We start from the raw sequence: 14,201 nt of genomic DNA, 5'->3' as shown, positions 1-14,201 counted from the left end.
TACCCTTACTAACGACGAAGGGTTCCTTTGTCCGCACAGGCCGTGTCGTCGGTCCGTGAGTCGCGGCTATGTACGGAGTATCAAACAGCCAGCCACTATCCGTTCTTCTTCGTCGCATATCTTCCCAATTGCTGAACAGGATCTGCTTAATTACATTTCATACCTGGTCGATTGAAGGGCATTCTGGTCTTGGCCTACGCCTACATGGCAATAATGATGCACACGAACACCCCGCCATTATGTGCCTGACCAAAACATACCTTCTATTAAAGAAGTCGCTGCCTTGCGAAGTCAAGATCGTCGCCTCAGTCAGCAGAGTGGGCATCACCCACGAATAACAGACTGAGCATAGTTTGGGATGAGAAACTAAAGATAATAGAATGTTTGGCGCGCCCTGATTCTCGCAAGTCGGCCTCCAACACCGATGACGTCGCCCCACTTTCTCACTCGCTCGAAGCCGATTTGCGCTTTCTCCTCCACACCTTGACTGGCATATCACCCAATATCCAATTAAGTGTCTCCAACCTTTCAAGTTGCCAATCAGGGCTAGTCAAAGCGAAGCTGTATCTTCGAAGCAGACTCGCGACGACAACGGCTTGTTCCAGGTACGAGATATTGCGCCCGATGCAGCCTCTGGCGCCCGCAGAGAACGAAAGGAAGTACGGCTGGAGCCTTTTGCCTTCCTCACCGAGGAATCTCTCCGGAATAAATTTGTCGGCTTGCGGGAACGCCGACTCTTGTCGGTGGGCGACAAGTGCAGACATGGAGACTGTGACGCCGCCGGGGATATAGTCGCCAAGGATATTTGCACCGTCGGGAGGCGTTTCACGCGGCAACCCGTGTGGTGTTGGGGGGAAGAGGCGAAGAGATTCATCCAAGCATGCCCGCAGGTAAGGGAGATGCTTAATCTTGTCGTACGCGAGCACTCCGCTTTCATCTTCGTCCTCGTTATCTTCCACCGCGGCGTCGATCTCTTCAGTTACCTTCTTCAATATCTCGGGATTCTTGATGAGCTGATAGATGATGTTCGTGATCGCGATGGCGGTCGTTGCGGAGCCGGCGTTCATCATGATACTAATTTCAGCCACGATCTCACCCCACTCCAAGTTGTTTGGGTAGCCATTCTTGTCCTCCATGAGTGCCTGGAAGAAGTCATCCAGCTTCTCGCCTGTGCGGTACCTCTGGAGACGGCGATGCGCGAGCTCCATCGGAATGCCTTCCCAATCCTTTGAGAGTTTGCCCATGCGGCCATAGAACGGGATCAGGTTGGAGACCTTGTCGATGAACGGGTACCACTCGTAATTCCAGATAAGCAAAGACTGCTTGCGGGCAGTCTGATACAATGCAGGGCGGAAATCGCACTCGTATGTAGTTCCATCGGTTCGTCTTCCAGTCATACGGTCATGGCCACGATCAAGGAATCCAAGCTTTTCGGAGAGACCAATGTCGGCGATCGCGTCGAGCGTGAAGAAGTTGCTCCATTTTCGGAAGTCGACGTTAACATCTTCGGGTTTGACAACTTCGCCGCTTCTCAAGGGAGCAGTACAGCACTTGTCCAGATGCTGAATGAGCTTATAAGTCTTATCGGCGACCTTGTGTTCCCAGCCTTCTAGATTCTTCAGAGCGTATGCTGAGCTCAATGTCTTCCTCTTGCGAGCGTGGTCATGCTTGTCGACTACATCGGCAAGATGATAGTGGGATCCAGCACCTACAACATACTGCCCATCTTTCGTACAAGGTGTATTGTGTCCATAGATGTCCTTGATGGCACGCAGGTCACCGTATGAGAGCGCATTGGGACCAGTGCGAATGACAGGGTACTTTTGATGGAGCTTGGAAAGGCGCAGCGATCGTTCACCAGAGTGCGAGAGTATTATAAAAGGCAGCCATGATATTCCCGAGAGTGGGTGCATATTTGGGTAACGTCGAAGTCCTACTTGAGTAAGTTAAAGTCGTTTGGAGAACAAATTCGTCGAACCTACCATTAACATCGCGAAAGTAAACAATGACGGGGTATACAACGAAGTAGAGGAGAATGCAAGTGCCAAAGGCAACCGCGTATGGCAAAGATGTCGTAGCCATGAAAATTGTGTGAAGAAGCAAAGGCGTTGGATTTCTTTGGTTCCAGGTGATAGTGAAAGTGTCTTGATCTTTTATCGCGGCGTTACCATCATCTCTTTAAAACTGCGATAGTAGCATGCACATAAATCATTACTGCGGAGTCTAGGATATCGATCAAAGTACGCCAGTCCAAGTGCTCACTGAGATGGAAGTGTACGGAGAACATCACCATATCGAGTAACCCCGCTTGTCGTGCGTGGGGAAACGCGGGGACCTGTGGCGGGGTTTACTCGTCCTGCGAAACGCCGTTTCCAATTACGGCCCACTGTGGAGCCCAAGTGCTCCGCGACCTGGTAAAACAGAGCGCAGTTCCTTACAGGGAAGCTTATGTCTCTCAACACGCTTGCGGCTGTGTGTTGCATGGCCGAAAAGGAACAGCCAAGGTGTAAGCGTGTCCCAGGCGGATTTTCCTTTGTACACATGTGATTGGATTAGCTTTTTGGAGCGAGATGGCCTTTGTGGGGGATCAAGTGGGAGATACTCACGATGTCCTCTGCCCAACAATGCCCAAGGTAGCAGGCAATTCCGGAAGCTTCCAAAGGCTTTTGACAACCTTTGGACTCATTTTTGAAACGAAGCAGACGTTCTTGCCATATATGATCGTGTCTTTGGTCTCCAAGTGTTCCTCAACAACACATTAAATCCCACCATGGAGTCTTTCACTTTTCCTGTTAAGATCAACGAGCTGCCATCGACGCTTAATCCACTTCTGCGAACACTGCAGTCTTCTTCAATTCTTCCCGCCTTGAAACCCTCAAGTGTACCAGATGGCATTGCCGCCTTTCTTTTTCTTCTCTCCGCTCTTGGATACGTAACGAGGGGCCGTCTATGGGACAAGCCGGACCTTCACTACAAGGTCTGGTTCGAGCGTCCACAGCTGGCAGGTGGTGCCTCAAGTATCAAGGGAGTCACTACTCGGAATGTTGCGCAACGTTTGGAAGAGGGGGACTACCAAGCGGTTATCTTCTGGGGTTCGCAGTCAGGTACTGCGGAGCGTTTTGCAGAAACCTTGGGTCGCGAGTGTTATACTATATTCGGCATCAATGCGTTAGTAGCAGTAAGTTGGCTCCGCTCTTACAATGGTCGTTCATGAGTCTGTATATACGACGCAACAGTTTCAATCTTGGCGTCTGTACATCAAGAATCATGAATAGGCACTACAATATAGCTCACAGAACGCTGATAGCTTGCAGGATATTTCCGACTATGACGCCGAGTCCATCGCAGACCTTCAACAGAAACATTTCGCGATCTTCCTCCTCAGCACGTACGGCGAAGGCGACCCGAGCGACAACGCCGCAGGACTTTGGGACTGGATCAAGCGAAACAAGGACCAAGCAACTAGGGTGGAGAGCCTCCGATACCTTGCATTTGGTCTTGGGAACAGCAACTATAAATACTACAACCGAGTTCTCGATGTTGTAGTCGACGCACTCGACGCAGCTGGGGCAACGTCACTTATACCACCACAACGAGCAGACGATGCTGAAGGTGCCACCGAGGAGGACTTCCAGTCATGGAAAGATGACTTGTTCGCATTATTTCGTGTCTTGGGATACGAGCAGAAGGCCGTTGCATATCAGCCTACTGTCAGTGTCGAATTCGGAGACAGTGCCCAGAGCGAGAAGGACGACTCCGTGCATCAGATTTCGGTGCACCACCAACAAACGTCACTGAACTCCGCCATATTCCCGTTACCTGTACGAATCTCTCGCGAGCTATTCACAGCCGGCGACCGCAACTGTATTCACATGGAGCTTGACCTTGGAAACAACGATGTTGTCTACAAGACTGGGGACCATATTGGAATCTGGCCGTGCAACCCTGATGAGGAAGTTGAGCGACTTTTGGAAACCTTGGGACTCAGTGATCGGAGGAAGGACACTCTGACGATTGTAGCACTTGACGATTCCGCGAAGCCTAAGGTGCCTTCTGGGAGCACACTTGAAGCTGCATTGAGACATCATCTCGAGATCTGCGCGTCCGTTTCTCGCAAGATAGCCTTTGATCTCGCACAATTTGCTCCAACACCAGAAGCAAGAGCCATGCTCACTGAGATCGGCCAGGATCGCACTCGTTACGAGCAGTTCACTTCGTCGACACACATCACCCTCGCCCGCCTACTAAAACTGTCCAGCCCGCTGGAGCCATGGACTGCCTTGCCGCTCTCGTTTGTACTGGAGAATTTACTTTCACTGCAACCGCGATACTACTCCATTTCCTCGAGTTCCGTTATTTCTCCACGCCGCATCGCATTGACTGCCCTTGTCGTGAACAAGGAGGTGGCAGACGAGAATAAAAGCACCATTCATGGCCTGTCATCAAACTATCTCCTTTCTGCGTCAAAGCTTCCGTCGAACGCAAAGGCAGCCACACCATCGTTCCAGCATACCTCATCCGTGAGTGGGGAGGTTGGGACTGTGTTTGCACATGTGCGGAAATCTAAGTTCAAGTTGCCGATCACGTCTTCAACCCCTCTTGTGTTGATCGCCGCAGGAACTGGTTTCGCTCCGTTCCGAGCCTTCCTCGCTGAGCGCGCTAAGCTGCATGCTCTAGGCAAGCCTGTGGGCCGTATGCTCTTGTTCTTCGGTTGCCGCAGTCCAGAATCGGATTACATATACCGCGATGAGCTGGAGAAGCTACAGGAGACGCTTGGTGATAGGCTCCAGATTGTCACCGCCTTCTCAAGGGATGGGAACAACAGGAAGGTCTACGTGCAGGACAGAGTAGCGGAGGAGAGTGAGACCGTGCTGGAGATGCTCAATGCAGGGGCAAACATGTACATCTGCGGGAAGGCTGGCATGGCGAGGGAAGTTGACGGGAAGATTGAAGAAGCTGCGACTCAGCAAAAGGGGATGAACGGGAGCGAGGTCAAGAACTGGAGTGATGGTCTAAAGAAGCGAGGGAAGTGGAGGGCAGACGTTTGGGGCTGAGTTGTTTTGTGCGAAGCATGATGCTATAGACCCATATACGGATTTAGGAGTTCATTGCAAAACTGCTTCCATCGTTCTCTGTATTGCCGAGATACGTGGGCTTTCACTGACTCGTAGCATCCGGCTTCAAGCAAGCCTCAATGGCAGTCGCCGTGCAGTGGATCCAGCAAAGGCCGTACACAATAGTATCGCAGTGAAGTCCGTAGTTCATACTGCACCGTGTGATGTCACATGAAGATTGTAATTTCATCCTGTACTGTTTGGACGAAGCCTGTACCGGATTCAGCCGCATGTTGCGTGTATAGTCACTTCCCGATTCCGCCGAGCTCCACCTGGAAAGGGCGCCTGACATGGAAGGAGTCCCACTTCCTCAAGTGTGGTGAAGAGCAAGTCCCAGATACTACGTCACTGGTGAGTGTCTTGCACACGTGACGCTGAATGGGATCGAACAACATGACGCACAGCGGCGAGGACCGGAATGAGAGTGCAGCAAGTTTGAGATTTTGGCGGTGAAAATTGCCATTTGTGTCGTGCGCAAAGGTCGTTTTCGGGCCGAGAGGCTTAGGTTAGAACATGGCAGTGAATACCGCGATCGGCAGCTGGACGTGCGCAGGCCCTCAACAACGTCTAGCATATCATCCCCATCCAATCATCGCTGGTTTAGTCTTCCTGAAGAGACATGGCAATGTCCTATCCAATCGCAATTGCCCATTCCCCGCGATCTTGGCTGTCCAGGCGGTTGGTTCCATGTTCAACTCCACGCGACAGTGATGACGGACCCCAGGTTGGATCCTCGAGCCGACGCCCCGCTCATGCACCCCAAGCAAGCTAACCTAGCTTCCGATCATCTGGAATGCGGAGGAGAGGCCTAGGGCGGGTCCCAACGTAGCAACCGTGCGGATATCGCTCAGTCCCTAGCAATCTTGGTCTCACAGAGGGACGGCATCGTTACTTCGAAAGCAGGGCTGGCGGTCAGCGTATATAGTTCGCTTCGTGTCCACCGTTGGAAGACCATCACAGCAGGTGCTTCGCTGATGCTGCGACCAGGACATCGACAGTACAATTACTCCATAATACATACGTCTCGCTGACTTCCATCTCCTCTTCACTCCAGCATCATTTCCAACATTGACGATGGCTACATACGACGACAAGCGCGACATGGATAAGAAGATCCACCTAGAGGTGGGCTCCAACTCGTCCTCGGAAAAGATCGAGAAAATCGACACGTCGGGGAATACCGACGCTGCGCAACTCCAAGAACTCTCTGGCATCGAGCAGACTGCTGCATCTAAGGGAGCATGGCTGATCAGTTTTGTCATTTCGCTTGGAGGTCTTCTCTTCGGGTACGTCTGTGAACACGCAGAGAATAATCGCAGTAACTGACGGAATGGCCTAAGCTACGATACTGGATACATCTCCTCTGTACTCGTCACGATTGGTACCTCCCTTGGCCACGAACTCAGTTCCTCAGAACAAGAACTCGTCACATCGCTTACCTCCGGCGGCGCATTCGTAGGGGCTATCTGCGCTGGTCTGACAGCGGATAGATTTGGCCGAAAAATGCCCATCTGGTCGGCTTGTATCGTCTTCATCATCGGCACTGTCCTGCAGACTGCCGCTTATCACGTCGCACAATTCGCTGTTGGCCGCTTTGTGGTTGGACTCGGCGTTGGAAGCGCAGCCATGATCTGCCCACTTTACATCTCTGAGCTTGCTCCTGCGAAGTACCGCGGTCGCATGGTGGCGTTCAACAACATGTCGGTGACATTCGGACAGTTGTTTGCATCTGCTCTCGGCGCAGGTTTTGCTCATGTCAAGGGTGAAGGCTGGCGTGCGACAGTGGGCATCGGTGCCGTTCCCGCTATTCTCCTCGGTGGACTCCTGTTCACTTGCCCAGAATCTCCACGTCAGCTTGTCGCGCATGGTAAGATGGAACAGGCTGAGCAGGTTCTTCTTCGACTCTACCCTGGTTCGACCGAGCAACAGCGCCGAGCGAAGATGGCGAGCATCGAGCTCAGTATCCACCAGGCCACACAGACGATGGTTGACGATTCGCTCTGGAAGACTTTCAAGTCGATTTTCAAGAACATGGCCACGCTTCGCGCTGTGGGTACCGCTTGCATCATCATGGCTTTGTCTCAATTCAGTGGTTTCAACACGCTCATGTATTACTCGGCTACCCTGTTCAAAATTGTTGGCTTCAACAATCCCACGGGAGTCGCTATCGCCGTCTCAGGCGCCAACTTTGTGTTTAGCGCTCTCCTCCTCGTCGTAGTAGACAAGTTTGGACGTCGCAAGATCTTGCTTGTCACTGTCTTTGGCATGTTTGTCTGCCTTACGATCGCCGCCGTAGCCTTCTCTTACATTCCCGTCGACCTGCACACACTCGAGGTTACCAGCGACCAAATCGGCTGGCCAGCCTACTTGTTGATCGCCATGATTATCATCTTCATCGGCTTCTACGCGTCTGGTATCGCGACCATCGCCTGGATCGGCACTGAGTTCATCCCTATGGAAGTCCGTGCTGTTGGCACTATGTTGAACACAGCCACGTGCTGGTCGACGAACATCATTGTCGCATCTACCTTCTTGTCCATGATGAAGGGTATCACCCCATCGGGAGCCTTTGGCTTCTACGCTGGACTCATGTTCATTGGCTGGATTTTCATCATCTTCTGCTTCCCTGAGGTTCGCGGTATGCCCTTGGAGGCTGTGCGCGAGGTCTTCGAGAACGGTTTCGGTGTCAAGTATGCGAATCAGTGGCAGAGGGAGAACAAAGAGTTCGCAAAGATGCATGACCAGGGCCCGGCTTTCGGACATTGAGCTTGTAAACCATAGTAGTTCTTTGACAAAGTGCTTCATCAATCAAATCACATCCCAAAAGTGTGCCGCGGCCCGATGTGAATATTTCTCAGTGTTCAAGACGCACATAACTCGCCTTTGCCCTAATCAGCCAAAGTTCTGTCAGCTTTGGACAACCAAACTTGCAAAGTACATCCAACAAGTTCACGATTCAAAAAAGCAAGCACGTGCATAAAAGTCATATCTCCATAATTCAGTCTGCCGATCTCTCCCATTCGCCGTGTACCTCATAAGCGCGCAGCACAGCACACATCCAACCCGCAACAGAAGAGAATCCTAGGAATACACATACCATGACAGTCTATTCACTTATTCCCTAACCTGGCGCAATCAGCGAGCCTCCCTTGTCCCCCTACTCAATAATCCTCAGCTCCTCAAGCCTCTCCTTCGCGAACTGATCCTTGTGATCGTTCCATATCCGCAACAACTCCGTCTCATACTCCGCATGCACCTTCTCCACATATTCCTTATCGGGCTGCTGCTGCATGACCACCCTGATCGGCCTGCCAACAACAATATTCATCGGCCTCCTATACGGCATCATACCAACATCGTAGTTGAAGATTCCCCGCGCATGGAACAGCGGGATCGTCCAGCCCATGACCTTCTTGACGAGGAGCTGGAAACGGTTGATCCATGGGTGCGCGTGCGGGTCGAGCTGCTCGTAGATTTCATTTTCGCCGAAGCCGATGACGGGGACGAGGTCGGCGCCTTTGCGGATGGCGAGCTTGACGAAGCCCTTGCGACGGCGCACGACGAGGCGGAGACTGCCGGGCTTGGATTCGAGGGATTCGCGGGCGCCGCCGACGACGATGGTGATGGCGCGGCCCATGCCTTCGTTGTTGGGCCCGCCTTTGGAGAGGATGTTCTCGCACGACTCGCGAGAGACGGAGGCTAGGCCCATGCGGAGCGCGTATTCGCGGTAGAGGGGTAGCTTGAAGTTGCCGTCCAAGGTCAAGAGGGTGTTTGTGATGCCCGGGAAGAGCTGAGAGAAACCCAGGGCTTCGGTCGCGAAGGCTGCGAAGGCGCCATGTGAGATGATGCCGTGGGGATGGTATCCGAAGACGTATTTACGTGTGGGCTCGAGCTCCTGGGAGCGATGGAGACGGGCGGGAAAGTACGATGCGAAAAGGGACCACAGCTTGCTTCTGCGCCAGCGCTCGCTACGGAAGGAAAGCTCGCCAGACTCGCCGGCCTTTGAGAAGAGGACATAAAGAAGATAAGGCAGCAGGATGGGCCACAGGATGGGGATTGCGCACAGGAAGAAGAAGATGCCGACGAGGCCAGCGACGCTGAGAGTATGGAGCAAGACGGCCACTGTCTGCAGGCGGCGTTGCAGCGGAACGTGGAGCGGCGCAAATCGGATTCTGCATGTGTCAGCGTTGGTCGAGCATGTGCGCAAGCTGCAGACTACGCCGTCAATCCCCGCTCGAGAAGAGTAGGCGTCCAGCGCGCCGCAGGCAGGTAGTGGTTGACGTACTTGCTCTTAGACCATCCTTCGCCGGCCTGTCTCCCGGACTTGAGCTCGGAGTTCCTGCGCTGCTTCGGCTTCTTGTCCTTCCGCGTCTCTGATTCGTAGTCGGCGGTGGGCTTGACGCTGGTCAAGGTATCTCCGTTGCCGTCCTTGTGCTTGGCGAACAGCTCGTGCTGCAGCTGCTCGCCGTGCTTGTGGCCGAGGAAGCCATTGGACTTGAGCGATGACTTGCGGCGATGAGAGTTCCGTGTTGGGCTCTTGGGGCTGTTATCCTGGCCCTCGCCCTCGTATTCTTCTGCCGGCACGATGCGGATGATCTTGGTTCCGTTGGTGTGGTTCTCGCTGTGGTGCTCGTCGACCTTCTTCGTCAGAGCTTCGTTCGCATCGGCGACTGTGCCATCGGTCTGGCTTTCATGTGATTGTGGCTCGCGCTCGGGCGCAGGCTCGTCTTGCAGGGCCTCTTCGGCGGCAGCGGCGTACGACTTGGGCTCGAGGTTGTGCTCAGCTCGCTCCGCAGGCTGCGAAGGCTCTGGATTCAGCGACATGGCGAGCGACTGAGTGCGACGGTATACGGAGGGGAAGAGGTGCGGGCAAGGACTACGGGTAGCTCGCCATGGCGCGTTTTGTTGGAATTTGGGTCAGGGTCGAGCTTCCTACAGCTTCCGCCCACTGCGACACGCCATGACGTCTGTCGCGCCGCGTACCCGTGCGCTGCGAGCTGCTGCAACGACACGCGTGGGAGCACGCCGTGCTTTGATTTGCAGGTATTCCTACACAAGGCCACCGCACGCGCTGCTGCTGGCTTATGCCACTGTGCGAAGACAGCGTGGCGTTCTGTAGTCGTGCCCTGTCCCTTGCATGCATGGTGGGAGGTACCTTCTGCTGGTGGCGTTGTGGCAAGTGGGGCTGTGAGAAGAGCCGCATCGCTCTTGCCTCTGAACACCAGTACCCGATTTTCCTGGCATGCCTCTGATTTGTCGCATTCGAAGCACGTTTGCCCGGTCGTGAGATGATTGCCTCGATATCTCCCTCTGCAAAGTCATTTCTCGTGCTGATACTGCCACCGGACTGAGTCACCCTGCTGCCTTCGCATCCCGCACCAGTCGCCTCCAGGAAGACTGGCTGGTAGAACCTGGGAAGGAGAAATCACATCCAGCATGCAAACCACGCCGGCGCGGTCGTCGCGCATCACAAAGTCACGAAAGCCAAGCGTGGCTGCAGCATTGGGTCTTCGCCGTTCCGTGTCGTCGCCGTCATCAGGCAGTCCTCGGCGGAAGTCAGCGCAATCAGTCAAGTCAGAGAACTTTGACTATGACGATAAGCTCGACGACACAGGTGTCATTGCTTCGCTAGCAGCCGACCTCAATTTCCGCGATGTGCCTCAGTACATGGAGTACATTCGTAGTAGGATGTTCAGCGACATTCCGCTGAGAAATTCGGGGCTGAACTCAACGCGAATCGCCGAAACCTTGAACTATCGCAAGGCGTTACCACCAATCGTTACACTTGCACATCTTGACGCCTTGGGCACGTCTTCAACCAGGACTGAGCGCGAGATTGCTGAGCTTTCGCAAGCCGGCATACTTCGACGAATAGCCATCCCTAATCGTGGTACGGGCATCGCTTCAGTGGGAGACGGTATCGCTTCTGTGCAAGAGTGGGGACGATTGGTCAGGTCGCACACTGGTCTTACTCCCGAAGTACAATGTAAGTAGATCGCACGAATACCATGCTCGAGAACTGACATCGAACCAGCAAAGTATCTCACGGCCATGCATGCCAACCCGACTTCCACAATCGTAGCTAGTACCGCTTTCACGCCAGGGGAAATCTCTAGCTTATCCGCTGCTGGTTTTCTGACCACCTCCACAGCACCTGAGAGTAGATCCTCCTTGTTTGCAATGCCTGGCACCGGCAGTCTCTCGGCCCTTTCAACAGCTGGTTCACGCCATGCATCTGGCTCCATAGGTGCGGTTGGTGGAGCTTCAGCAACGCAGCACATGCACGGGGGCACCGGCCAACGCATGGTATCTACCACATATTACAATTTTTCACTCCCAAATACTGGATCACACACAAAGTTGATCGTTGAGGCTCGTACACACTTCCTCAGTCTTCTTAAGAGATCCAAGTATAGAGAAGCACCGTTGGATTTGTTGAGGGAACGATGGGACGGCGGTATACTGGGCAAGGAAGAAATTGCAGACAAAAAAAAAGCGCGAGGAGAGTTCGCTGGGATTCTACCAGGACGGACGAAGAAGTGGAAGCAATTTCATGGCTTGCGCTTCGAATGGATCTTGGAGGAGTGCGTGGGAGCTGGACTTGTCGAGCTTTTCGAGACAGGCAGCGTAGGCAAAGCAGCAAGAATTCTATGATGCTCTCTCTAGCGAGTCATTGTGTCTTTCACCAGCTCGGGATTCTCATGTCCAACTGGTGAGATTACCCTACTTCCGTGTGGGTCCTACCTTCCAAGCCATTAAAAGGGCGATCCAGAGCGAACACCAGGGAAGATCAACTACGAAAGGGCGTATCGCCTTCCTTGTTCGAGCCCACTGACCATGACTCAGCTGGCGACCTCCGAGGACGGTGAGGGCCGCTAGCCGTGAATGCGGGGATCTCAGCCCTTCGCTCACCCGGACTGACGAATCGCGTTTCCCCCCGGCTTGGCGCAAAATTAGTCAAAGACGTCAAACAGAAGTTCCACATACATAACTGTCGGTGCTGTCCGTGCTACGTTTGTGGGCAAGAAAGGGCACCGTCGAGGAAACGACATTTGCGAGAAACGATGCGAAACGAGACTGAATTAGACGTTATCGAACCCTCGAGCCGGGGTACATTAGCCCCACTCTATCAGGAACCCGATGCCGCATCTACGGGATCGAAGTTGGAGAGAAACATTACTGCTGTGTCAAACGATGGCAGAAGGAGAGGGAAGTGGCAGGTGGCTGCCATTCTAACAGCGCTTTTTGTACGTCTCACAGTTTAACCAAACAATGCCATGGGTATTGTGCAACCTTCTCATCCCAACGACCAATACATGCAGCTTCCGTGGTACAAAGTTTTAACTCTTGTTCATAAGATGGACTAATATTCCCAGCTTTCCCTTTTCGTTGCTGCTCTGGACGCGACGATCATCGCAACGGCCGCGCCAACCATCTCTGCCGACCTTCAGTCTTCTGCTGGCTACACATGGATTGGCGCCGCCTATCTTCTTGCCAATGCATCCTCGGGACCAATTTGGGCCAAGTTGTCTGACATTTGGGGACGGAAGCCGATTGTCCTAGCAGCTCTGGCAATCTTTTTCGGGGCTTCCGTGGTCTGTGCTACGGCGAAGACTATGATGGCATTGATCGTTGGGAGAGCCTTCCAAGGTATGGCTGGTGGAGGTCTGATCTTGCTGGTGCACGTTTGCATCAGTGACTTGTTTAGCATGAGGTATGCTCACTCGTTTCTCCGCTATTCTCCAGCTACCGCCGAGCTGTCATCCTGGTTAATGGCACGAATACTGACAATCAACAATAGGGTGCGCGGTCTGATCATGGGATTCACCGAAGGCATCTGGGCGATTGCTGGCGGCGTCGGGCCAATCTTGGGAGGTGCCTTCGCCTCCCTTGTTTCCTGGCGATGGTGTTGTACGCCCTCCCTCGATCCTCATACTACTTCCAGTTGACTAAACTATCGCAGTTTACATCAACCTGCCCGTCTGCGGTATTGCTGCCATCCTCATTATCCTCTTCCTCGACATCCGCCACGAGCACACCTCTTTCTTCGAAGGCATTCGCGCAATCGACTGGACAGGCATTGTCACCTTCCTCGCCTTCACTCTCATGGTCCTCCTGGGGCTCAATTTCGGTGGTGCCATTTTCCCTTGGGACTCCGCAAAGGTAATCGCCCTGCTCGTGGTGGGTAGCCTCATGATCTTCGCCTTCGTCTATAGCGAGACCAAGATCGCGAAGTACCCTTTGATACCCATGGACCTCTTCAAAAACCGCTCCTGCGTCGCCGCCCTCGGCGTCGTCACCTTCCACGGTTTCGTCTTCATATCCGCCGAGTACTACTTGCCTCTCTACCTGCAAAGCGTCATGGAGCTCAACCCCTTGAAGTCCGGACTCCTCCTACTACCCTTCATCGTTCCCGGCTGCATTGCCGGCGTTATCTGCGGCGTAATCATCCACCGCACTGGGCATTTCCGCCCCATCATCTGGGTGGGCAGCGTCCTCCTCTGTCTCGGCTTCGGACTCCTCATTTCCCTCGATGCGAACGCAGCTATCGGGCCCTTGGTGGCCTTCCTCGTCGTCGCCGGCCTCGGCTCCGGCGTCCTCTTCGAAGCCCCCCTCATCGCAGTCCAGTCACAGGTCGAGCAGAAAGACGTCGCGACCGCGACTTCCACCCTCTCCTTCATCCGCAACATGTCGCTCACCGTCTCCGTCGTCATCGGTGGCACCATCTTTCAAAACTCCATGGACAACCGCGCGGGGTTCTTGAAGGCTGCTGGGCTGCCGCAGGACGCGCTGGATAAATTGGCGGGCGAGAGCGCGATGGCCAATGTGCATCTGCCGAGCACATTTCAGAATAAGGCGTGGGAGCAGGCGGCGAAGGAGGCATTCGCGTATGCGACGAGGAATATGTGGATTACGTATGCGGCGTTTGCGGGGCTGGGGGTTGTGGCAAGTGTGTTCGTGGGAAATGCGCATTTGAGCAGTGACCATGTTGAGACTGTCACGGGATTGAGGAAGGAGAAGGGGGCGGAAGGTGAGATTGGGGCTGAGCCTGGGCACGTGTAGGATTCTGTGAGGTGACAATCTCCT

At 53.8% G+C, this 14,201-nt stretch overlaps 6 protein-coding genes across 6 annotated transcripts; 4 read left to right on the top strand and 2 right to left on the bottom strand.

The window, feature by feature from the left end:
- Positions 1–443: 443 nt before the first annotated feature.
- On the bottom strand, positions 444–2,082 carry CC84DRAFT_1263462 (cytochrome P450 monooxygenase; the record flags this gene model as incomplete). The annotated part of the gene is made up of 2 exons (XM_018185242.1): positions 444–1,933; positions 1,983–2,082. 2 exons carry the CDS (start codon positions 2,080–2,082, stop codon positions 444–446), a joined length of 1,590 nt encoding a protein of 529 aa, XP_018030869.1.
- A 688-nt stretch (positions 2,083–2,770) lies between these two features.
- Positions 2,771–5,054, top strand: CC84DRAFT_1101809 (cytochrome P450 reductase 2; the record flags this gene model as incomplete). The annotated part of the gene is made up of 2 exons (XM_018174934.1): positions 2,771–3,178; positions 3,315–5,054. The coding sequence occupies 2 exons, from the start codon at positions 2,771–2,773 to the stop codon at positions 5,052–5,054; spliced, it is 2,148 nt and encodes a 715-aa protein (XP_018030868.1).
- Positions 5,055–6,215: 1,161 nt separating this feature from the next.
- Positions 6,216–8,069, top strand: CC84DRAFT_1230624 (general substrate transporter; the record flags this gene model as incomplete). The annotated part of the gene is made up of 2 exons (XM_018183699.1): positions 6,216–6,400; positions 6,455–8,069. The coding sequence occupies 2 exons, from the start codon at positions 6,216–6,218 to the stop codon at positions 7,878–7,880; spliced, it is 1,611 nt and encodes a 536-aa protein (XP_018030867.1). The 3' UTR covers positions 7,881–8,069.
- On the bottom strand, positions 7,943–10,221 carry CC84DRAFT_1168598 (diacylglycerol O-acyltransferase 2A). The gene is made up of 2 exons (XM_018179439.1): positions 9,400–10,221; positions 7,943–9,286 (listed from the first exon to the last, which is right to left on the bottom strand). The coding sequence occupies exons 1-2, from the start codon at positions 9,936–9,938 to the stop codon at positions 8,272–8,274; spliced, it is 1,554 nt and encodes a 517-aa protein (XP_018030866.1). The 5' UTR covers positions 9,939–10,221; the 3' UTR covers positions 7,943–8,271.
- Positions 10,222–10,550: 329 nt separating this feature from the next.
- On the top strand, positions 10,551–11,768 carry CC84DRAFT_1180509 (uncharacterized protein; the record flags this gene model as incomplete). The annotated part of the gene is made up of 2 exons (XM_018180478.1): positions 10,551–11,100; positions 11,149–11,768. 2 exons carry the CDS (start codon positions 10,551–10,553, stop codon positions 11,766–11,768), a joined length of 1,170 nt encoding a protein of 389 aa, XP_018030865.1.
- A 410-nt stretch (positions 11,769–12,178) lies between these two features.
- CC84DRAFT_1102143 (MFS transporter-like protein) lies at positions 12,179–14,177 on the top strand (the record flags this gene model as incomplete). The annotated part of the gene is made up of 4 exons (XM_018174948.1): positions 12,179–12,361; positions 12,491–12,828; positions 12,916–13,025; positions 13,078–14,177. 4 exons carry the CDS (start codon positions 12,179–12,181, stop codon positions 14,175–14,177), a joined length of 1,731 nt encoding a protein of 576 aa, XP_018030864.1.
- Between the last annotated feature and the right edge of the window lie 24 nt (positions 14,178–14,201).

This window comes from Paraphaeosphaeria sporulosa (genome assembly GCF_001642045.1).
Source record: "Paraphaeosphaeria sporulosa strain AP3s5-JAC2a unplaced genomic scaffold CC84scaffold_12, whole genome shotgun sequence".
NCBI classification, from domain to species: domain Eukaryota; kingdom Fungi; phylum Ascomycota; class Dothideomycetes; order Pleosporales; family Didymosphaeriaceae; genus Paraphaeosphaeria; species Paraphaeosphaeria sporulosa.
The sequence above is the reverse complement of the archived record's forward strand: the minus strand, read 5'-3'. Positions and strand labels throughout refer to the sequence as shown.

Excerpts from the sequence above, each read along its gene's own strand:
- CC84DRAFT_1168598 (XM_018179439.1), bottom strand. The coding sequence starts at position 9,938 with ATGTCGCTGAATCCAGAGCCTTCGCAGCCTGCGGAGCGAGCTGAGCAC. Across the intron at positions 9,287-9,399 it reads GAAGGATGGTCTAAGAGCAA|AATCCGATTTGCGCCGCTCC; the intron begins GTACGTCAACCA and ends TGACACATGCAG.